The sequence below is a fragment of the Spea bombifrons genome, chromosome 4 (genome assembly GCF_027358695.1).
Source record: "Spea bombifrons isolate aSpeBom1 chromosome 4, aSpeBom1.2.pri, whole genome shotgun sequence".
NCBI classification, from domain to species: Eukaryota; Metazoa; Chordata; class Amphibia; order Anura; family Pelobatidae; genus Spea; species Spea bombifrons.
The window spans coordinates 71,289,665-71,314,718 of NC_071090.1; the positions used below are offsets into that span (position 1 = coordinate 71,289,665).

Consider the following 25,054-nt stretch of genomic DNA (forward strand, 5'->3'; position numbering starts at 1 on the left):
CTATACGTTCACACAAACCTATTACTCTCCTGTGATTATCACCCATCCAAGCCATTACCAAGCCACATCACTTAGAAAGGTACATACAGGAAAATCTACACTCCAGTAATGAAGGAATCTGCAATTTGTTTACTAGCACCAGCGAACAGCTGGAAATGCACAAAGCTTTCAAACAATACAATGAGGAACACAATTAAACCAGTGTCCATGAAATCTATACAGAGTCAATCACAACCCCATTGTTTTCAAATGATTCAGTAGAGGTCTTAAATGAAAAAGCATTTAAGAACATGGCTACCACACAGACAGGGGGAAGGTTATTAGAGAAGCACATGTTGGGCCAGGGGGTAGGGGTGAGCAAAGAACACATAAGGGCTATAGATGGCAGTAAGGATAGCTGGGAATTCGGTGGCCCCATGGGATTGATCATATCTTGTGAAAGTTGAACAATGTCAGTTCTGCATTTTTGGCCATATGCATATAATGACCAGAACCTTAGATTTGGAGGCAGGGGGTGCACAAGATGGATACTGATAGAACAGCCATGTCCCCAACACCTGAAACTGTCAAAGAGGACTGTGGTTTCAGGGTTGTGAAAGAAAGACTAGAAAATGAGTTTTAAAACATACATAGTATCAGGGTAGACAACCTCACAATACTACCTACTGGGTAACTCAATTCCTTCTCCTTGCCTGCAGCCGCCCTCATCTGCTTTCCTTTCTGCTTGACTCTACAAATCTGGATTCAGCCCACAACACTGACAGCCCTTACTCAATTAACACTTCACTTCAGTTTGCCGGAGGATGGGATGGTCAGCAGTTTCAATCATTCTTGTGGCATCCTCCACATATATGTTGGCTCAAACCATACCTGTAGCTTTAACATCTCCTCTACCACTCCTTGTTGGATTTCCTCAAAGCTCTACTTTTTATCAACTTTCTCTTATAAAACAGATCTTATTTTGGATTCCAGCAACACCTCTGGTGACAGAGATTCACTTTACCCCTCCTCACATCTCATCTCCTTCTAGCCCTTCACCTGAGACATCTATTCATGTTTATTTAGGGAACCAAGTAGTAAATGTGTTATCGCATATTAGACATTTTTCCTTTGTGATAACAGTTAGCAACCCAGACTACCTTTAAAGCATTTGAAAATCTGATTTAATTTCAGTTTTATGTTCAGAAAATACGCATTTAAGTTTCGTAATAGGTTTGCGTTAGGTGAATGTAAAGCCTATATTCTGTAGAGCTATGTGTACAGGAACATCTCAACTCCCAACTTTGCAAATGGCCGGAAGGGGCCCATTGCTTTAGGGGTATAGCTAGAAGCATGGCTAGAGGCTCAGAATTTTACCCAGTTTAATTGAGTCTGTTCATCTGTTTTTCTACACATTGTGACAGTAGAACACTGAAATCAAGCTTTTCAAGCTGTTAAGCTAGTCAGTTGGGATGTTAATAGAAGAATTAAGATAAACTGTGCCTTATCAAAACAGTATATGAAGACAAACCACCACACAGTCCTCAAACTTAATGACTAAAAGGCATCAATGGCATGATTATAGCAGCGGTCATACCAAACCATCCCATATGCCCTAACAAACCACATAGGCAGTTGTACACAGTGGGTGTCTTGACCCGAGAGCTCGCTGCCGTCCACAAATAGCAGAAAGAAAGCTTTATGAAGCAGGCAGCGTCCAGGTGATGCAGCTGCACTGGACTCTGCTCATGTGCTAATTAGAATTCATATCAAACGCCAGAGGGGCAATTATACCAGTAAACAATAGCTTTACAAGGACAGCCAATTCCGCAGGCATGAGCAAATTACGACATGTAATTAAGGCAGCACAGGTTTATGAAGGTGGTTAGATTTCAGAGGCATGGCATACTATGACTAGACTGAGGAAACATACCAAATTTGTGCACAGATTAAACTACATAGGGGATACTCACTGTTATGCATACAAAGTGAAGGTCAAAGATTCAGAAAAACTATTTAAGGTATTCAATTTCTTATAAAATTTAATATCTTAAATAGTTTCTCTGAATCTTTGACCTTAGCTTCTTAGTGGGCGTCTACTTGTGTGACAAAGCACCTCAGAGGTCCCCTTGCCAAAAGGGCATCTGCCCCTGGATATCTATGTAAATGTTTATGCAGTGAGTGTAACAGTTACACAATATAGCCAAAGGGAAAAATGTATGGTAGATAAGTGAAGAGCCATAAAAATATTTAATGGCCTATCTGGACCATTCGACTCATCTAGTCTGCCCATTTTCATGGTGTGAAGACTCAGCCCTTAATCAGTCCTATGCCATGCATACTTACACTTTACATCATTCCCTGGCTGCACAGAAAGAATCTGATGTATAATGCGTAAATCACAATACATTTGGCACATTTATTACTCACAATATACATACCAACAAGCAGTATAAATTTAAATAAAAAGACAGACCCTGCACCAAATCCCATTTCAGTAGCCAATGCTACCTTTCTCAAAGGGATGACTAACTTGGCCAATGAAATGCATTGTTTCATATCGTGATCAATGCATTATACACCAGTTTGGTGTGCAGCTTATGTAATATTGAGTATGCATGGTAAAGTAAAACCAAGTGGGACCAGTATGGACAACTCAGCTTTCTCACATAGCTCATACTAAAGCATCTTTGGTGGAAACTTCGCAAAACAGCTGTATGTATATGAACTTTGTTAAAACAGCAGCTCAAATACATATTACACCCAGTCTATTTATGTGTGCATCTACTACATTTATAGTAGTAGGTCCCTTGTATTCCTCAATATCCATAGTAGTTTAATGATACACTATATTCTGCTCTAGTATAGAGGGAGACTAATTGAACATACAGTCATTCAGTTTACATGCAATGCAGTGTTTTACATACAAGTACGATGCATTCTGTACCATACACTGAGCCCAACTTCTCCTCTATGTATATATACTATTAAAGGTACAGTCACTGTATACATTACAAAGTCACACCAACAGCTGCATTTTGCCTTCATTTAAAAGCTTGTCAGTAAAGGGCAAACATTCACTTATCAAGTGAGAAATGAAGCACATCGCACAGCCAGTGTAAGCACTGATGAATGAGTGTTTGCAAGGTATACCATTTAACCACATTAATGCTGTGACCAGAATGGCTATTATAAAGCCCAAACTACTTGGGTTGGTATAGAGACATCAGACTGCATAAAGGTTAGAAGTCTGCATTAAGCTCTTGTGTTCTGTCTGGTCTTCACCCAACGCCATCAGAAAAGCAGGTGACGCACAGTACAGATACAGTCTTCCAGTAAACAATTCTTTGAGCCAATGATAATACTCATTACTATGTGTTATACATGTGAGTAAATGCAGGGTATTAAAGTAAAACGGTTTGAGATATACTGTCAGAAGACAGTACTGTAGACTGACATTCAATATTATATTCTTGCCACCTGTGCATCTGTAGCCAAGAAAAGTCAGCAGGTAGCTACCTAGCCACATACTATTATCAATCACCAGGCCACCAGTCTTCAAGATGTGACTGGCAGCTCCAGAGCTGAAAACAAATCTGCATTCAGCAGTGCCTAGCATGCTAGTGAGACTCAAGTGACACCTATAGCTTCAGTGTTAACACTCATTGTGGACCCTTAACTTTCCCGATAAAAGACCAACACAATATACATTTCCAAAATGCAAAAAGTCTTCAAACTCTTAAAATCTTGTAGGGTTTTTTGGAGCTCTGCACTCAATAGAACTTCAGTGTTGGTAAACAGATTGGAACTACACACGTAGGCTTGTAAATGTTTTATTGCTCAATCCTTTGTTTAATAAGACATGCAGAATTAATATGCGTCCAATATCAAACCCTTTCTTCTGCAACCAACACCTTTATTGCGGCACTTTATCTTCATTTAGAGGCTGAAAGATTTAAGAACATGCTGGCCAATTATAGAACATCCCCACTGGTTTTGCTCATACAAGGAATTTATCAGCTTGGATGGGGTATGGGGAGCGACATCACGTGCCACCAGACCAAGCATGGAAACAGCCTTCAGCGCAGGGAAGAGAATGTCAGAAAAAGATAACATGGAGGTGTTTAAGGACGGGATCTTCGTTCTTGTCAGATGGGCACAAAATACAGTGGGGATCAACCTGTCACATCTCTTTGCTGGCACTACCTGCACAACTAATTGCCAGCTGCAGTTACCAACCAGACTGGACTTAGAGGTGCTAATGCCCATAATGCCTTTGTGGAACATTAAAAAGGGTGTTTAATACTTTAACCCATAATGGGTTTCTAAATTTTCACTGTCCAACCCCTTGTAAAAACAGGCACCAGGGGAATTGCTTGGTACATCCACACAAAACCATTTGGCAGCATGACTAAGGAGCAGCCACACATTTTGCTCACTCTGGTATCTGTCTAATTGGGTTTTATTACAAAGATCTGGGCTAGATTTAGATTATATATAAAGTGCACACAGAGTGTAGGTATTTAAATACAAGTCTGTCCAAACATAAATTACATTTGTAGCCTTAACTTTCAGCAAGGAAGGAAACATAGAAAACTAATATACCAGTAGAATATTTAGAAGCCAGGAAAATACAGCAAACTGAACACATTTGGACACAGGCAGTAAAAAGACTTGGCGCTAATTGAAAGGGTAGGTTGGTATTTTATAGACGAGTACCATGTGCTTGCAGTCCTGAAGATGCATATTCTGCAAGGGACTGGATATACGGGGTGGGAAATCGTGCTAATGTATGGAGGGCATGCTAATGAATCCCACTATGCATCCACATTAGAAATGTAAATTGTGAGATAGCAATCAGCCATCCTATGCATTAACGTGCCTACAACAGATAGAGAATGCCTTTATTTACTAGAAAACAAAATATATAATAGAAATGATGTTAAGGGCTCAAATTAACATGATTTATCTAGCCAGATGCCAGCCTGACTTCAACATCAATGCTGCCTAAACGTAGAAGATGTTTCACTGAGATTAGAAGACAATTCCTTTGATACATTGGACACAATGCATGCATCCACAGGAGGGCATCAAGCTAAACAGGTTTGCAACAAAACAGTTTATTGGCATGGAATCATAAGCTTCCCTAAAAGCCTGGCATCGAGCAGAGAAACCAGAGTCTTAAACAGTGGTCAAGCCAAGTGTGAGGCTGGCATTGAAGTCATACACCAAACTCCCCGAAGGACTGGAAATAGATGAAGGCATTCAACATAATAAAGTCCATATGTTCATCTATTTTAGCCATAAACTGCGTTAAATCTGGCCTCTCTGAAATGATAGATTCTCCTGAACACTGGAAAGACTTTGAGGGCAAGTAAAATGTCTTAATAGAAAGACTAAAGCCTAGGTTTTACCTGTAAGGCTGCTGCTTAATATAAGAAAAACTTAAAGGAAACTGCTAAGATCTTCTCTGGCCCCATAAGCTTTAACGTGTCACATTATATGGGTTATTAAGGCTGTAAAAGGCCAATATTCCGACACAGTAAGAAGCAGTTCCTTGTACACACCGGAACATGCCATTTTACTCTCAGGATGGATCCTGGCAGTCGACCTCTGGTGATGGGGATACTAGTGTGACTGATCAAAACTGGAATTACATGGCAAGGAAATCGAGATCATTTTAAAGGCGTTAATAGAAGGTCTAAATAAGCTTGCAAGTGATTGCACACAACATTACCTGCTTTTAAATGGCTTCCTTAATGGTGTGCTGTTGCAAGCAGGATCATTACAGGAAATCAGATAACCTTAAATTTCAATTTAGAAAAAAAACAGCTTGTATAAAAGGAAAAGCTCGACTTTTGGAAGGAGGCCGCTAGGTATTTAACAAGACTTTCCTGCACATAGCTGCTTAAACGAAACATCTAGCACCAAAATTGTATTTTTTGCTTAAAGCATGCTGGGGTCTGCTTTGCATGGAGTGCAATGCATTTAATTAAATGCAAATCGGAGCTTATATTTTATTTATAATTGGAGTTAGAAAAAAGTATTTTCCCCTGGCCGCTCCTAAAGAAAAACAGGAATTGGTATATAAACTTCTTGTACATGTTTATATGTACATATATAAACTGGATCCTATGGCTATAGTAACTGCACCTAATGTGAACCCATCTAAGGACAGCCAGCAACATATGCCAGGAGTGATTTTAAAGCTTAAGGTGAATTTGTTGGTCCAAAAATCAAGCCATTCATTACTTCAACAGATCACAGGCAGCGCACATCAGGATATACTATGCACATTTAAACAGAAAGGAGCATGTTTATAGGAGCTAGGCTGACATGATCTGGTTGCATGGTAATTGCCAACCTCAGATGCTAAGAGTCATTTAATACACACCTTTCACAGGTTATAAGAATGAGGGGCACGTAATGCGGGAAGGTGCAATTAGATAAACCATGGCAATACCCCAAATCTTACAAGAGGATATTTCTACTGCTATTTATTGTTTTATATAGCGCCAAATTCTGTAGCACTGTACAATGGGTAGACAGGGCATAACAAGTAGTATGTAACAATTTGACTTGGAGACAACAGGTGAGGAGGGCCCTGCTCAAACGAGTTTACAATCTAGAGGGATTTAGGGTGTATTACACAATAGGTAAAAGTGAAAGTGTGCACTCCAGCTACCCCATTTGTACTTGTACAAAATAGTTTAATATGTATAGTTCATTAACGGGACATTAAACTGTCCCTTAATACGAGATAGTGTAATGTTTTGTCCTAGTGAAACAGCACACTTAAGACTTAAACAGCATTTGAAGCACTTGGGTTAATTAAGTCTAAAGCTACAAGCCAGTCAAGCCTAACAGAAACAAGAAATAGCATCAAGTCACCAGAGCAGACATATGTCTTTCATTAACTCGGTGGCTTGCGTTTCTGATGGCAAACCATCTAAATGCCTCTGAGGTCCTTCCAGAAATGAGCTGGTAATCTGCATCCATTACTATTTCAAAAGCCTAACAAACGCATGCGAAGGATACATCATGTCGCTTTTCAAAAAACTGTCATTGCAAACAGAGGATGCAGGGACACTTTCAGAAACTGAGCAGCCCATAATTTGTCATCTCGACACCCCCACAGCAATACACCTTTGTGCAAGAGCCTTTTGCTTCCATGTACGGAGGATGAATAAAGCAGGTATCTTTTTTATATTATATTTGATAAATGACAAAATGTAGCCCGCAATTCTATTCTCTTTTCAGATGTGACCGTTGATTCCAAGCAACCCACTTGCTTTCTAAGACTGGACAATATCAGATGAAGTGCATTCTCATTTCTGTCCCATCTCTCCACTAATATTTTATCATCAACTAGATAAAGAGTTGGCTTCATTTCGCTTTTATTTGCTATCCTGTGAAGTTTGCACGTCTAATACTTTGTATGAATCTGCTAATGCTGTATAACCTGCTTATTTATGATTGAGAAAGACAGCCTTGCTAAATGGACAATTTTAACCATGGAAAAGTTTCAGACATCTATGCACATTCACTTTAGATGAATATTAGAAGTATGGCATTTAATTCAGCTACATTAAAGCTCATCCCCTATAGCATAACATGGATTCCCTTGTGTTAGCCAACTCAGGAGCCTTTTAAGTCTTGCATATGTTTGGAGTAACATGATTGTGGTCGTTGCGTATAAATAGCCTAGGAAACATTAATGTGTTGTATTTTTACAATGAAATGTTGGTATAATGCATAGAATTCAGTGTTAAGAAATTATTAAACAGTTAAGCAGCCTTTAGTTATGTCCTTGACCAATTTACTAAATTGTGCTACTAATCCACAATAGACACCTGTATACTATTCAAATTGTGTGGCCCACCTTGCTATTACAAAAATAGCCTACTGCTGAATATAAAGTGATATTATGTGATGCAAGTTATTAAAAATTGCAAAAAGGACAGTTTAATGGCATTCTTAACCGTGGCACCTTCTATGATGACTATGCAGATGGGAATTAGAAGACAATTAGACATCACTGTAGCACAGCCTCTAGAGACATGCAGCGCCATGGCTAGGAGGAGGGGGCATTGCTTTTTGTTAGGCAGGAAAATATGGTACAAAAACAGGTAAAGGAAACAATTACTTTACCATTAAGGGTTAAAATCCCTATGGATAAATATTCAGGCTTCACAGTCCAAGAATATAAAGTGCTTTAATGTGTAAAAGTGCTGGTATACAGGCATATTAGGTGCTTAACACATTCTGTGCCTTAGATATCGCTTACTCATTTGACCATCTTCAGCACCCACTCCCTGGGCGCATCCGCGCGTGCATTTGCCGGTGGAAAACACTGGAAGATTGTCGACATATAGCCTATTAAAAGATAATTGATAAACTCCCTACAAGCACAAAAAGCCAAGCAGAATAGGCAGATTGCTTTCTTGCCCTGGACAGTCTCCATTCTGTTTATAAATATGGACCGGTGTTCCACAGGCACTAAATTAGAAGGTACAAATGCCTCAATCCTATGGAAGTAAAATAGTATCATATACATTATAGAAAACAGCACTAAGGCAAGAGTTGAAATAGACAATCTCCAGCTCTGGCTTTTGAGTCCAGTTTACTTTCTAAGAAAGCTAATCAGCCATTTCCTGCAAATTCCAAACAAAAAACTTCACTTGCCGAGAACATGCCCGGAATCTGTATGCTACATGGATGGCTGCCAGCAGCGGGTACACATCGCCATCTAGTGGGCACAAACAAAGGTACAACAGCAATGCTTTTTAACCTTACAAAGCAACATCTGAAGTTTATGGTATAATTTTTAACAAGACACCAGAGCTCAATAAATGTTATGAACAGGTCGGTGTGATGAAAAAGCTAAAGCTAATCAGAGTGGTGAATTTTGGACATAAATCTAGTGAATTGTGGAACAAGTGTTAAAGCAGCATTTGCGAAAAACACTGAATTTTAATTCAATGGAATTAAACAGACTGTTATTTATAGAAGGGTGTTAAAATGAATGTCAATTCTGGCTCTGTGGAAAAGTGATGCTAACCTCCTGTTGATGTGTTTCGTTTCAAAACATTTTAGACGGACAGACAAGGGCTTATACTAAAGGCTTCTTACGATAGCGTACTTCTAACTGCCCGACTTCCTCCAGTAACTGCCATTTACAATAGTCAAAGTTTTGTTCATCTTTATAATAATTCTGTGCAGACAACACTAAAAACTTTGTCCGATTGTAAATGCCTGGCAGTGTATTAGTATTAATTGTGAACAATGCCACTTAATATTTAAGACTGGCATTGGAAGGTGATGGGGTATTTGCACAAATCCCTAGCGACACAAGAACAAATCTCTGGAATGGGCTTTCGCTTCTCTTGGCGCAGTTAAGAGCAAAAGTCCAAAACAAGATCAAAGGTACACAGAAAAGAGAAGTATTAGAGGATACTGGCACAAATGTCACATTACTAGTAAGCACAGAATACATTCTTGGCTGACCATATGTTGATATACAGTTGGCTGGCAGCTGACATGACATTGCAGACCAGATGTAGTTTGAAGATCTGCATACTCACAGTGACTTGATGTGGCATGTGAAATGGACACTAGTGAATTCCTTGTGATACAAGTTGAATGACATGAGTTATTGGTTAAGGGTTAAAAACTCTGTACACCCTGTTAACCCACCATCAACACACGATCAAAAGCCATGAAGCCAGTTACAACAGTAAAAGGCAAGGCCCCCCTTCGGTGGTGTTTAACAGTGAAGATAGACTAGGTGCCGGCATTAACATTGGAGTAGCTATACACAACATGCATAACACAGAATAAAGAGTGGTTCCATTTAGCACACAGAACACTCAATGCAGCTTTTAGGGGACATAAAAGCAAGCATTTAACAATTTGATGCTGCTTCAAACTAGAGATGCAACAATATATCAGTGGCCGAAATATATCGGCCGAAAATGGCATTATCGGTAAAACTGTCAAAAAAATTCATCCGCAGAGGCCAGGCTGCTTACCTGTGGGTTGGTCACACACTGTGCTAGCAGCGCCTCTTGTACCAGCCAGGAGAATCAGGAACCCAGCGGAGTCATGTGAATGCATGTCACATGACTCTGCTCAGTTCCTACCATGGGGGTGGGGCCAGAGAAGTTGCTCGCACAGCAACAGAGGGAAGAAGCCAGGCCCCTGCATAAGTCTGCAAGTGAGATCTGCAGTTCAGATAAGGGGGTGGTGGAGGGTGTATGAGCAAGTATGCATGAATGAGTGAGTGAATGTTTGTGAATGAGTGTGCATGATAGCGTGGATGTGTAAGTGTGTGTGGGGGGGGAGATAGCATAGGGAGCCTGTAATCGCACTCCTATCATGCCCAGGCTCTAGCATGTAATGGCTGCCTGGGCATGATAAGTGTGATTGCTATTTTGGGCTGTGTTCTGTTGGACAGAATGTTATCAAACCCGACAAAAGGAGACTTTGAAAAAGCAGTATTTAGCATCAGCATCAGATAGTGCAGTCAACAGGAGAATGGAACAGGTGATAAAGTCAAGGTTATAGACTGTAAAAAGTTGGGGAAATTTAGAGGGGGGAAATTCATTAGGCACACAAAAAACTAGCAGATTGGAGAATATCTAATTAGAACCTTAGATCCCTATCCCTCACACTGACATTACATTGGATTGGATTAAAGGGATGCAGGACGTGGACTATAAAGCAAAAGAGCACCTGTGTGGCTTATTTAACCAATACTATCCAAACTATATCAAACTGAAACAATTTGAGGTTAGGTGTACATACAAGATAAATAAAAGTTGTTCTGTGTATAGATATTGCATAAAGCACCCCATCTGCAACCTGTTACACAAGAAAAAAAGACACCAAGTCATGGTGTAGAAATGGCCACTTATTACATTAGTTAAAGCAAGTAGACTTCATAGGACCACTTTCTTATGGTTTATGAAGTAACTTAAGTGAAAAAAATCTAATCAAGCTACATAAATAGGGGAGGAAAAGAGCTGAGAATGATGCAAAACTAACTATACTTAGTATAAACACATTACCAGTGAGGTCAATTACCTTTGCAACAAACTGCTTATCCTTCTGGTCAAGATTTGCTGTGGGTGCCACGTAATCTCTCCAGATGCGTAGTTTGCGTTCCTTGGCAAACCTATTTGCAATTAAAAGGGTTATAATTCAACATGTGCAGTGGGGATGCGACATCAAACTACATCTGAACTGACATTTATGAACAATGACCTTATTCCTCCATGTAAAGCTAATTCTTGCTGAGCACATGTCAGTGATGAGCCCTGTATTGTTTTCAATGCTCCTGCTTCCAAACTAGCATAGAATATCAGGGCACATAACCATTTGGTTCTTCTCATCTGGTTCTTTCCAGATGTCTGGTCTAAATCAGACTGATAATGTCTTAGATTTAGTATAGTTTTATGCCTATCCCATTCATGTTTAAATTCTCTATTTGTCTCTACCGCTTTGGATGGGAGGCCGTTCTATTTATCTCAGGAAAGTAAAACATTCTTACATTACACTTAAACCTCTGAAGCTTTAGTTTTAGGCCAAGAACACCTGTTCTAACATTCCTTACACAATTGCATGTTTAGGAGAGGTGCAGCAGTGAGTTTAATGTCTATCTGTAGGTTACCACTTTTCAGCAGCGGTGGTGATGGATGCAGCACCCAACTGGAGACCCATTAGTATTTTAAGTATAAGCCTATTTTAAAGAGCTATTACTTAAGGTAATGTTGTATAACTGTAAAACTAAACCCCTGCCTGAAGAGTGAACAGTCAGACCATTCTGTCTACAAAATTGCTCAAGATACTTTTTTCATAAACCGGCATGTTTAGTTGGAAATTCTAAGCTGCAAATTGCTTTAAGACGCTGAATTCTCTGCTACTAAGCTTCCATATAACAGCATCACAGAAATCTGTTACACAAATTGCATTCTCCAAAACCAAGGCAATAGATCACAAAAAGTAGTTTAAAAGTAGTGCTGAATGCCAGAACTGTTCTCAGAATTCCTTTTGTGTAAAGATTTCAAACATTTGCTAGAAACATGGCAGTTGAGATAAATTTGACACTATAGAACTAAGGTTTAATCAGACATTGTAGTGCTTGCCGCACTAGAGTGCAATTTAGGTTTTGCTTAAGAGGGATTGCACATTTGGCTGCAGAGGTATAAAGTCAATTTCACTCACTGAGTGACACTGCTCCTGAACTAGAATGCACTAAATGATCATGCTGCATAGAATGTAATTAACAGTGTGTATAGGTATACTTAGGGTCACAACAGATCGAGGTTAAGTAAGTCAAATAGGAGCCTAATCTAGTTCTAGGGAACAGATTGCATTTACACTGGAAGCTTTACAGCGACTTACCGTTCAGCAGCCCGCAGCTTCTCAGACCCCTGAGTATAGACTGCCATAGACCAATCTACACATCGGGCAAAGCCTTCCTTAAGCAAGAGCTCTGTGATGTTTCCATTCTGCAGAAATACAAAATGTAACTGAGTAGGCTTCCATTTATAGGATGCTCACATACATTTGTGTGATGCATTTACCAAATCCTACCGTTGAAAAAGGTACAGCTTAAAGGATATGCAATGCGGCACTCCACAGCAATATATAACATAAGGAACAAAGGCATGTTTGTAACTCCTTTTGAATGCAGACCATGCTTAATATGCAATACTTTATCCTCAAATGCTTTAACAGAACAGTAGACGCTGACAGCAGATAGCTATCCAGCCCATTTAGTCTGCCCGTTATAAAAATCAAGATAATCATGGGATGCCGAACTTCCTAATCATTCAAACCAATGAATAGGAATCCATTACCATTATAACAAGATGTCTTAAGGCAAAAGGAAGGCAGGGCTCATGATATGATTGTATATTCGGCAGAGTATCATCACAGAGCAGTAACCACAGTGCATTGGAACGTGTGTATAAGTAAGGTTTTATCTGGTCTGCTCCATTCCCATAAAAACTACTTTTAATAGCATTTGAGCCCAATGTCAGAGTAACCCCTTCCAATTTCAGACAAGATGGACAAAGTTTAGCGATGTAAATTTAGCAGTAAGCAGTCCTTATTTAAACACTGTTGTAGCTTATTTAAGAGAAGAAAAATAAAGCTCCATATATAGATTTTGCATCTCTCACTATTGAGGCAAACAAATACAAGAGGATAGGCTATTAAAACCTGGTAAAACACAGCCACGGCCTGGTCCATGTCAATAATCACAATTAAGAAAAGAATTATACATACGGGATGTAGGATGGTTCCCAAAACATTTTGGTTGTGGCTGCTCTCCAGGATTATCTGTACATCTCTCTGTAACAACCGCGACTCTGTGAAAAACTTTGCCTCTGCCGCAAAAGCTTCTGGAGTCTCCGTCCCATCTGCTTCACGCTTAAAGGTTGGACACTACATATGATAACAAAAGTGAGTACAAAAGAGCAGACCGCAAGGACAGAAAATGAAAAAAGCTTTTTAAGTGAAAAGCTCAAAGATTAGTTTTCCCTGAAACACAACATGGGATTTCGGCTTCCTAGTTTACGTTCTCGTTTTCAAATCTGAATGTTTGTAAACACCATAGATTTAGCTTGATATAGAATGCTCAAGACCATTAAGTCATGTTGCTGAATAGTTTGTATTAAGATTCTCTTATGCAGCCTTTCACCAAAAAACAAGGCACCCATATGCCTAGAATCTTAAAAAAAGGGATTTGTGATTCAAAAGGTTTAGTAAACAGACATCACGTTCCTTACCTTTACACCAGACAGCATCACCGTCACTAGATAGTAATCCGGAAGCAGCAAAGCTCTGACCACGCTGCCATCTCGTACATGCTCAATAATAGCTGAAAAACAAACACTATTTTACTGATTTCATTGACAAACTCGGCCTGGTTTAAAACACTGGCCAACATTGTAAAGAGTTTAAAATATGTATTTTTTGGGGGGGGGGTCTTAGAAGTATGCAAATATTCCTGAGAAATGCATAAGTACCGGAACATTTACAGCATGTTGAGGTCTTTAAAGTTTCAGTAACTAAAGTTAAAACATGTTCACATTAATTGTTTAGACTGAAGGGAAGCTTAAACGTGTAATTATGGCTTACACAGAGAATTTGGAAACTAGGCGAGGAAGCTCTGGACTACTAATGTATCCAACTGGTGCTACTTTGAATCTGAGGGAAACTGGTGTGGGCAAGATGTTGAAAAGCCAAACATTTAATCGCATGCATTCTTAAGAGCAATGCAGTGTTTAATGCCCAAGCTGACTAGTGCTGATTACAGGAGCGACTGGAAACGAATCAGTAACTGCTGGTTTATTGAAACAAACTCAATATTAAGCTGAACTCAGCCACCAACGGAAGCGATTAACTAGCCGGCCGATACTTAAACACAAGCCGACTTGTAGCTATAGTCAGTGCTACTTAATCTCACCAAGGATTAAGTAAAGCTCATTTTTATCTTGCTGCTCCAAAACGCTTGAATGCAGGTCTTAATCCAGGTAACTGACAACCCATCTTTTCATCTGAAAAGCTTTTAAAGGTGTTGACTAGTTGCAAAATATCATTTATTCCCTAAAGCTGAGATCACGTTTTCATGCGAGGGTTTAAAAGCTGCTCACAATGGGATCTTTCATGGCAAAGCACATTCCACATGGTAAAGAGAACGCAGCTCCCACAGTCAACAGTATTAATGACTGAGGCTTCCTTTACGGGCTAGACTAACTTTCAATGACTTCAATAGCAGCAATTGAAGCTACCAAACAACCCAACTCCCAGATCAAAATGCAATTGGTATACTGAATATTTATATAGTCAAACAAAAAAACTCTACATATTATATCCAGGTCAATGGTGCCAGTCTTACATATTATAAGTGGACATGTAAAATGCACCAGTTACCATTATCAACCAAATTTGAAGAGCCTTCCACCACTAAAATACAACCTCACCTTCAAACTAAGACACTAAAAATTGGGTATTGGCAGTTACCAAAAAGTAAAAACCTAGATTAAATTGTGTTCTAAGTGTTTCAATGTTCTTAAAGTTGTGAAAATTTTCATGTATAATAAAGGATTTGAGGGTTGTAGGCCTTTCTGCAGAATCTTTAGAAAGTAATGAAACCGGATTGTTGGCGAGCACTGGCACACTTAAACGAGTAACCATCCCTTTTGCCGTCTTACCATTTACTGGTTTCTGGTGCATGGAGTCCACAAAGTGTCTTGGATTCTCAATTGTGTATTTGAGGTCTCTGATGGTGTGAGAACCGGTCCCTTCACTCCATTGTCCTTTCTTTGCTGTTCTAGCTTGCTCTTCTAATTCAGCCAGTCGACTCTGCTCAGGACTAGAAAAGGAGATAAGGTTTTCTGTGGTGTGATTCACAAGTTTTCAAAAAAAAAAAAAAAAAAAAAAAAAAAAAAAAAAAAAAAAAAAAAAAACTTATAGCCCAATTATATGCAAGCCAAGAATTCTTCCAAGCAAGCTATATGCTGCAGGTTGGTCTTTCTGAATAAACTAGAATTAGTTATGCAGAATATTTAACTTTCATTTAACTTGGTTTAAATGCTAAACTTAATAGGTAGGTTTGACTACATATTGAATCTATCCAGTAGACATTTTTGAAAAGGGTCAGCATAGGTTTACCAGCCACAATTCAGCTATAACAGACAGACCAAACTATTACATTACCAGGGAGTATTTCTTAGGTGCTGCCCTAGGCCAGACTCCATATATCATACCCCAGTGCTGCTCATCTTTTGTGGACCGCCAGCTGGGAATATTGGTGATCACCCCTCTAACTTGCCAACCTAGGTCAGTATACATCTTTCCTCAAATAAATGTAAAGTCACCATGATCCAAACACTAATGTTTAACCTCCACTAAACTAAACATTTATAAATTCATCCATCTGGAAACAAGCATGGATGCTACGTACTGTGCACATTTAAAATACACTGATTTAATCTATTCACTAGAATTAGATCTCAAGAAGCCAATTATATGACTACAATTGCCTGTTAACTGAACTGCTCTTCTCAGAGAAGCCGCTTCCTCGAGCAGAATGTCTACTTATTAACACTATGTTAAAGCTCTCCTGAGCACATTACAGCTGAATGACACTAGTGTACTCCAAGTGTGTGAGCTATACCCTCTGGCAATATACTTTGTAAGACATGGCACAGAGCTGTGGAGGGGTTAATGAGTTCTAATTAAGCGACTATTGGAAAAACCGCTCTGTGTATGCATTCAAAAGGCCATCCAGCATCCTGGAGCCATGTTTATTATGCATGCCCTTGCACAGTAGAGCAGGAGAGAACAGATACTTAGAAATCAAGTGAAAATTTAACTAATCAAAGATGAATATCTGCAGCAGAAGATATTCTGATTAAGGCATTACAAACTAAGCTTGGCATGAAGCTGCAATAAACATTTTGTACGTGTAATGTACCTTTAGTCTCTGTTGTTTTAATGCAGTCCCCTGACCCACATCGGGACCATGCCCATGGCACAGTAAAGTTTATAGTCTAGCAGTATGAAGCGGCACATGCCGAATCTGGGTCTTGTATTTAGAGCAGCACTTGTCTTGGCACAGGTGTGGTGCATGCTTCTAATTTATTATCTTAGAAACTAGACTAGGATTAAATGTTAACTCATCTGTCATTATATGCTGCATGCTGAATATGTAAGGGGCCACTGAGGTGACGGACTGCAATACCAGCAACCATATCAAACATGACATGACCAATGAAGCTGTTCATCGAGAAACGTGGAAAAATGGAAGAGCCTGGACCCTATTCACTTTTCAAAGAGTTTTGAAGCCAACTTTCTATACTTTCTGTGAAAATTCAGTAGCCATTCCACTGAAGTCAAAGGGTGTAGCGTAAGCCAATCACATAAAAAAAACAGATTTTGTGAGGACGCATGCTATTAGCTGCTACTACAGAAATGTTACATACTAATGTTTTCATTAGAGTCAGCCAGGGGAGGACTTAGAGTCAGAACTCCAGTAACTAACATGTACAAAAGCCCCTTTAACATTAAACATCATTGCTGTATTTCAAGGCTGGAAAAAAATGGGTTCCCTTGAACACAAAGCGCTTGTGAGCTGAATGCTGCAGTAAAGAGTGCATTAAACTGCTTCACTTGGCTAAGCTTATGTTTGTCTGTCATAGGATGCAACTATCGGCCAAATCAGCCAGAGGTCCCTATAAAAAGGTAGAATCTATTTCAGCTGTACCAATAGAAAAAGGTGCATCTAACCCAACAACCGCAGTTACTTACGTTGTGGCTCTAACACCTTCACGACGAGTCGCCAGGCCTTCCGCAACAAGTGACTCCGCAATGTTTTCTCCTGATGTGTCTGTGGGTGGGAATAAATCACATGTTTCCCAAGTTCACTCAAAAACATCCACACTTAATCAGCCACATACACAGGTTGCTTTTGCATGGGCATGTACAGACCCATAAGCGCATATCAAACTGTAGCATTTACTCAGTGTACAGTTCATGCTAAATGTCTGAACACCAAATGCTTATTTTATTTAAGTTTAACCCCTTAAGGACAAAGGGTGGTCCCTAAACCCATTGAAAACAATGCATTTTAAGGGGTTAAAGTATTCTGCCCAACATAAACAAAACCTATAAACACCACAGGTTTTACAAAATGTACCTCAATGATTTTACTGCGTATTAATATAAACCCACATAAAATATACCGAGGTGTGTTCTAATCATACAACTGGGTTATCAGGTGAGTGACAGTCACAGGATACATACCTTTGCCCAGGTAAACCATTCCATACTCTCTGCTCGGCTGGACCTTGTGCTCTATAGTGAAGCAAACCTCCTTTCCAATCAGCTTTTTCCTTAGGAACTCGCGAGCTGGAAATGCCCAGGGCTACAAAGGAAGAACACCGGGAATCACTACAACTGCACAGAGAGCCGACACATACAAAGAATCAGGCAACATGATCAGACTTATTTTGTCCTTTGATTTAGAGAGGCTCTATATTTACAGTACTTTGTCAGATAAGATTCTGCCAGCGCGGTCTTTTGTTTGCACCAAATGAGCAGTTACGGTGCCTACGGGCTGGTCTGCCGAGCGTAAATGCATACCCTACAGCATTTCCTATAAAAGGCAGTAGAGGGTGCTGCAGTAACACCGTCTAGTAAATGGACTATAACTTACATGATCAAAGTGCGAAAACTTTATTTTATTTGGTAAAATTATACCTCAGGGAATAGGATACTTGTGGCCAAAACTTGCATTATCTTAACCCTGTGGGCTACCTGAACCAACAGGAAAGAACTTAATGGGGAGGGTAAAAGATCACAGGAACATAATAGCTGCATGTATAGTATCACAGAAAGAGGACTCCGAACATATACTTATTTTCATCTGTAAAACCCAGTGCTTGTAAATAATGAAATCTACTTGCACAAAGGAATAACATTCAGCCCGTTACACATTCAGGGTAACTGTGCATGGAATATGAACTACCCATCATCTTTCATCAGTATTTGACATCTGGGAACTCATCATCCCGCCTAACCACAAGCTTGTTTACACCCATTTGCCCGCTATGTTTCAAAAGTAACAGGGGTCCACAAGTCCAGACCAAAAGCACCACAAACAGGCCTGGCATTATACTGTAAATATGTTCATATTTAATGTATTTTTAAGTTGTCTGTACAAGCTGGGACATCCAAAATTGTGGCCTGCATGGCCCTTGAGGACTGGAGCGGTGCATTCTCATCTCTTTATAGGCACCGATATTAAAGCAAATGTCATTGATCTGGGAAATAAAAACATTTAAAAAGATTTCTGGTACATTGCTAGAAGAAGAGCACCTTACATGTTATTTCCAAAAATGATTTCACAGGCCGGCAGTGAAGCGACCTAGGTAAGACTTTCTTTATTAACAGTAATTGTATTATACTGGAGACATTAGGATACTTTGTTTCCAGTGATACACACTGGAAAGCTCAATATAGTGCTACAGTTTCAATTTTCCTTTTTTTACAAAGAAAATGACACTGTCCACAATCAGGCAGAATCTCTCCAGTAAGACAGGCCCTCAAGGCTGGTAACAATGTAACAAATTGAAGTTGTTAATAGCCTCTATTGCCTGATTGAGCCCAATTGATTTTGGATTAGCAGTAAGAGATTAAATGGTTGTACTTTATGTTCGTACAAAGCCCAGCTTTTGCAAGAGACATCCTGATAGTTTACCTGCTGGGGGGGGGTTGGTTTTAAACACCTTCTAAAAAACCTCTGATCTCTGCAGGCTTGTTTCTAGAGCTGGCAATAACTGAATAAATGGATACTATTTTATCCCTACCATAGCACGGCACTAGAATGAACACCAGAGGTGGCATATCAACCACTCCTGTTAAACATTAGTTTTTAACCCCCTAAGGACAATGGGCAGTCCCTAAACCCATTGAAAACAATGCATTTTGAGACCGTACATGTACGGGCTTTGTCAGTAAGCTAATTTCTTAGCTTTTATCTGAGCAAATCGCACACCCTAGTTCAGCATGTAATAGATTTTAATGTGTTTCTTACCCATTCCATAAACACTAATTATCAGACCTCTAGTGCTAAATTTTAGCTTTTGGCTTGAGATTTGTCACTTAAGTTATTAGGCTTTTCTGTCAATTACTCAATGTTGTGTAGGGGACAGTCATTGTTTAGATCTGGTAAAAATGCTATAAAGCATTACCAGAAGCAATCCCCTTTTGGCAGACTAATAACAGCGCAGATAACAGTCACTGAATGAACAAACCAGCTAAAGAACACTATTTTTTAACGGCAAACTATAGCTTCTGTAATAGATTGATACCCTTGAAGTGCCAGTGGACCGACTTCTATCAGACATTGTTTTTTTAAAGTACGCAGGCTTCAAATAAAACCTATTTTCAAACAAGTAGAAATAGATTAGGATTTTTAGACTTGCCATGTTTAACAGTACCTAGGAGGGACAGGCATTGCTTGGTTAAACTGGCCAAGTCCCCAAAATGAATCTATAGGGAAAGTAAACATGGCAAGGCTAGCCTGCTTAGAAACACCCACCGTGTGCTCATTAAAAGTAGGACTGACAGCTTCAAACATATCGTCTCCATGTTATATATAATTCATGCACAGAGACAGAATTTTATTTTTTACCAAGCCGTATAAACCTGCGTACTGCAGACCTACCTCATCAGGAGTATCCTTTGAATCCTGCTGGGACACAGCGGCCCTGCGGGCCAGAGCACCCACACGGATATTGCTGAGATGGATCTGCCTTTCTGGAGGTGGACCGCCACGAGGCTGACCCCTGACAATAATGGCACATCCAGAGAGGACCTGAAAAGACAAAGCAGTGTTGGAATTTATGTGGCAAGGAATCTTGTGCAAATAGACAGGCCAGATATTCTAAAGCAGTTTTGTACGTCGGCACATGAAAATTCAAATTAACGGTACTAGAACTGAATGACTGTACACAAACTCAACCCACAGAAGCTAATGTTTAAAATAGTCATGGCTTAAATGCTTGTATAGTGATCAAGGATGTCCACACCAGGATGCATCTTTTAACCCAAAGAGAAGCTATGTACGAAATAGTATGAGATGCCTTATACCCCAGATATGCCACTCTGCCCACCCAAATATGCCTTATACACCACTGTGCCCCCAAATATGCCTAATATCCCCACCATATGCCACTGTGTCCCCCAAATATGCCTTATAACCCCATACTATATACGACTGTGCCCTTGATATGGCCCTCTGCCTCCCCCCAATATGCCTTATATCCTCCTATATACCACTGTGCACTTGATATGCCCACCCTCAGAGTTACCCCCGTGCTCCAGACTCCTTAGTGCAGGGCTTGACAAATTTGTTGTGAATCTAGGCGCCAGCTAAAAAAGTTAGGAGCCAGAATTTTTTTTTTAAACTAACAGTTGGTTAGGAGTGATCTGATCATCATCAGCCCACTTACTAAACTCACAGCATTTGACCTGGAAGTACCCTGGACTTTCAGGTCAGTGCTGTTTTTTTTTGTTTGTTTGTTTTTTTTTTTTAATTATTTTTTTGGATATATATATATATTTTTTTAACGCTTTCAATGCTGATGTTCCATTGGAGCACAGCATTGACTGATATTTAGTCCCCACAAGCTTGTGGGGACAAATGTTAACCCCTGCAATGCCATGAATGTGTTATAGACAATTGTGGAATTGAAGGGGTTAACACTGCACTGTTGCTCTCATGGAGCGATCAGGCAGCAGGGGGGTGTTGGGGCTGGTCTCCACACTCATGTGGAGACCAAAGAACCCTCTCCCCCTGTCACTGAAGCTGTCTCTGGCAGCTGGGAAGCAATTGCTGGTCTATAGACCAGCCATTGCAGGGGGAGTCTCTGATGACTGCTGTAGGCTTCCATGCCTACAGGAGTCATCAAAGGGCTTGTGGGGGCTCGTTTTTGCTGTTGCTGGTCTGCCTGGGCTTGCAGGCAGACCACCAGCAGCAGAGCCCCTGGAAAAACGGGAATTAACCCCTAAATGCCGCGATCGCGGCATTGAAGGGATTACCGCTGCCCCGTCGCTCTCATGGAGCGATCAGGCAGCAGGGGGATGTTGTGTCAGGTCCCCACACTTGTGTGGGGACCCAATCAACGCTGAACCCCCTTTCCTGAAGCTGCCTGAAAACGCTATTGCAGGTTTTCCTGCAATTGCGGTTTCAGCCTACAGGATCACTCCGTGGGAGTGATCACAGGCTTGGGGGCGGGCTCTGAGTGGCTGTGCTGTCTGCCCAGACTCCTGGGCTGACAGCGGCAGCAGCGCCCCCGTGTGGTGACGCGGGGGCATTTTTGTGTGGATGTAAGAGGCTGACAAACTCCTAGGCGCCAGGACAAAATTCTGAGTCGCCATGGCGACCTGGCGCCTGGGATTTGTCGAGCCCTGCCTTAGTGTCTAGTAGGGGCAGCCAGTGAGCGTCTGCACGATGTGCGTAGATAACCTCTGCTTCTGGCCAGCACTTTCGCTGGAGCTTCTATGAGCACCAGAAGCTCATGTGACACCGAAGGTCCATCATAGAAGCCCCAGTGGAAGTGCCAGCAGTAGCTCCGTGTCCCCTGCAGCACTTCCTCCTCCCCTGGCGGCCGGCGAACGTGGCGCAACGCGCGCATAGCACCTCCGCGGTGCTGGCCGATACTTCCGCTGGGGCATCTATGGTGGAGCACCGGAAGGTCCTGTCACGCTGGTGCTCCATCATAGAAGCTCCGGCGGAAGTGGAGGACAGCAGCGGAGGAACAACCCCCTACCGGCTGTCAGAAAGGAGGATCCAGGTCCCCTGCAGCTCTGCTGGGGATCTGGATCTTAGTGTTATCTGACCTCTATTTATTGGTAAGCTTTTTCTCCTTTTCAAGAAATCAAGAATAATAAACTAGCCTACTTCATTTTTTTTGGATAACAATGCTTTTTGCCAACCCAATATGGCCCTTCGTGAAGCAATTGCTTATATCAAGACACGGTCTATATGTATGTCTACTTTTTGTTATGTACTTGCTTATGTCCCACTTTTATGTTCATGCTATACACCCTGCCTGTGCCATCTTGGTCCCCAAGGCTCAAACATCCTGCTAGTGCCATCTTTGCCTTTCCACACTTCAGACAACTCATGCTCTCCCTCATTCAGACAACTCATCCACATATTAACTCATGCTGTCCCTCATTCAGACAACTCATCCACATATTAACTCATGCTGTCCCTCATTCAGTCAACTCATCCACATTAACTCATGCTGTCCCTCATTCAGTCAATTCATCCACATTAACTCATGCTGTCCCTCATTCAGTCAATTCATCCACATTAACTCATGCTGTCCCTCATTCAGTCAATTCATCCACATTAACTCATGCTCTCCCTCATTCAGACAATTCATCCACATATTAACTCATGCCAGGATTTGTCGAGCCCTGCCCTAGTGGTAAGCTGCATGATGGATGGGGAACCACAACAAGTGAAGACCTCAAATCTTATCAATTAAAGGACAGCTACAGAAAATTTAATCAGAGTCTAGGGGGGGATTTAAAGTATTTTGGAGGGATCTTTGTCAAAAGGAGACCTAGTCCTGAGTCAATGATAAACACATTTCACTTTAATATGAAATACTATTTACACACATGATACTGTCCATGTAAATTATAACCACTACACAATGTCCAAGTCTATGGAATGCATCAGTCAGGGTGGAAATAAAAGCCTCATACAGCACCCTGCCTCCAGAAATGCCCTATGCCCCCATTTAACACCCCCACCCACACACTTACCGGTGCTTCCAATTTCCTGCTGTATACCGGGGCAGCGGGTTGACGTCCATGCAATCCGTGTAGACAACTTATGCTGCAGCCGGAAGGAGGTGTGGCTAGCAGCGATCAGAGTTCAGAGATCCCCGCACCGGTGCGGGGAACTCTGATCTCTGACAGCCAGGGAAGGTCTGCGCGATGGATGCAGACAACCCCCGCTGCTGGCCACACCTCCTTCCGGCTGCAGCATAAGATGTCTACGCGGATCATGTGGACGTCAACCCGCTGCCCCGGTATATAGCAGGAAATTGGAAGCACCGGTAAGAGTGTGTGGGGTGGGGGAGTGTTAAATGGGAGGGAGACAGAAGGATCCAGGTCCCCTGCAGCGGTGCTGGGGATCTGGATCTTAGTCTCAGTCAAACCTCTATTTGAGGTCTGATTATAAGGCAACCCCGATTAGAAGACGAGGGGTATTTTTCAGAGCATTTGCTCTGAAAAAAAAACCTCGTCTTATAATCGAGCAAATATGGTAAATCCTCAACAAGAAAAGGACTGACAAAAAGCTGGCACTGGCTGTCATGAGCAGTCTGACTGCCGGAAAACTTCAACTTAAGGAAATGTGACGTCTGCAATACAGACAAGAGCCAGACTCCACTGAACTTAAAGCCACAGAAACCAGGAAGATGAAAGATAGGCCCTGATTATTGGCACATTAGAGTAACCTTAGTAATGTTCTATCAAAGACACTACACACCTGAAACCATGCATGTGCCAGAATCCCAAGCACAAGATTTATATGGCCAGTTGTGGAATAATGTAGTTTTTAGATCAGCAGCCTACAAAGTAGTTCAAAACAATGCATGATTCACACTTTACTTAGTGTTTTCCACCTTATAGTATGAATTAAAACTAGCGTTCTCAAATGCTGAAATGGCTGTATGTTGCAAAGCCATAAACTGATACTTGAGTTTCCAATATCAATGGAAAGCTGGTAGCCCTCACTTATATTTTGAATTGAAATATAGCCAAGGGATATCCCAGCTGCATATTTACAAAGAAGTAGTGTGGAGAAGAATGATCGCATATTATGACAGCTGTACAGGCCACCACACTGCATACACATACAGGGGGAAGTGAGGAGGTAATTCACTCATCTATTGTTCCCAGCAATACATGAGGAAGTCGGGATCCATCTCTGCTCTGCACAGCTTCATCATGTCTGTGTTCCAGGCTATGTCATACACCATGCCGTTACCGAGAGGAGCGGTGCGCCATTCATCTCAGAGGTCCATACAGCCTCATGCTAACTGCTGGGAAGGCATGGCTACAGAGTGCCATGGAACACAACTGCCGCCGCTCACATTAAAAGCCAATGAAACACTTAACATACTTCCATCTTAACTGTTACAAAGCCAAAAAATAAACTAAACTAGTCATGGAAAATTAAATGGTGGAATATATGCAAAGCCTGGATTGGCTTCAGAGATATAATGCCAAAATATACACACTGATCCATACATATCCCCATCACCAATCACAGCTCTGCATGTAATCCAATGAGTGGAAATTTTGACCTATGAGAACTTACAGCTTTACATTCCGTGTAAGTAAACTGATACAAGTTTGTAAATACGTATCAGCTGCAGTTACAGATGTTTCCTTAGAATACTATTAGGTGTAACAGAAGTCTGAGTATCTGAAAGCAAATCTCAGATGTGTATGTTCTATTGACCCCCCACCC

The 25,054-nt window shown here is 40.9% G+C and overlaps 1 protein-coding gene across 1 annotated transcript in view; it reads right to left on the minus strand.

Moving 5' to 3' along the window:
* SND1 (staphylococcal nuclease and tudor domain containing 1) overlaps positions 1-25,054 on the minus strand; it is a 288,682-nt gene that overhangs the window by 260,227 nt on the left and 3,401 nt on the right. The window contains exons 2-9 of the mRNA XM_053464995.1: positions 20,222-20,371; positions 17,797-17,917; positions 17,302-17,380; positions 15,204-15,364; positions 13,776-13,867; positions 13,273-13,431; positions 12,385-12,491; positions 11,065-11,155 (exon numbers count right to left, since the gene is read on the minus strand). Coding sequence (XP_053320970.1) covers positions 11,065-11,155; positions 12,385-12,491; positions 13,273-13,431; positions 13,776-13,867; positions 15,204-15,364; positions 17,302-17,380; positions 17,797-17,917; positions 20,222-20,371 — 960 coding nt within the window. The remainder of the gene's footprint in view (positions 1-11,064; positions 11,156-12,384; positions 12,492-13,272; positions 13,432-13,775; positions 13,868-15,203; positions 15,365-17,301; positions 17,381-17,796; positions 17,918-20,221; positions 20,372-25,054) is intronic.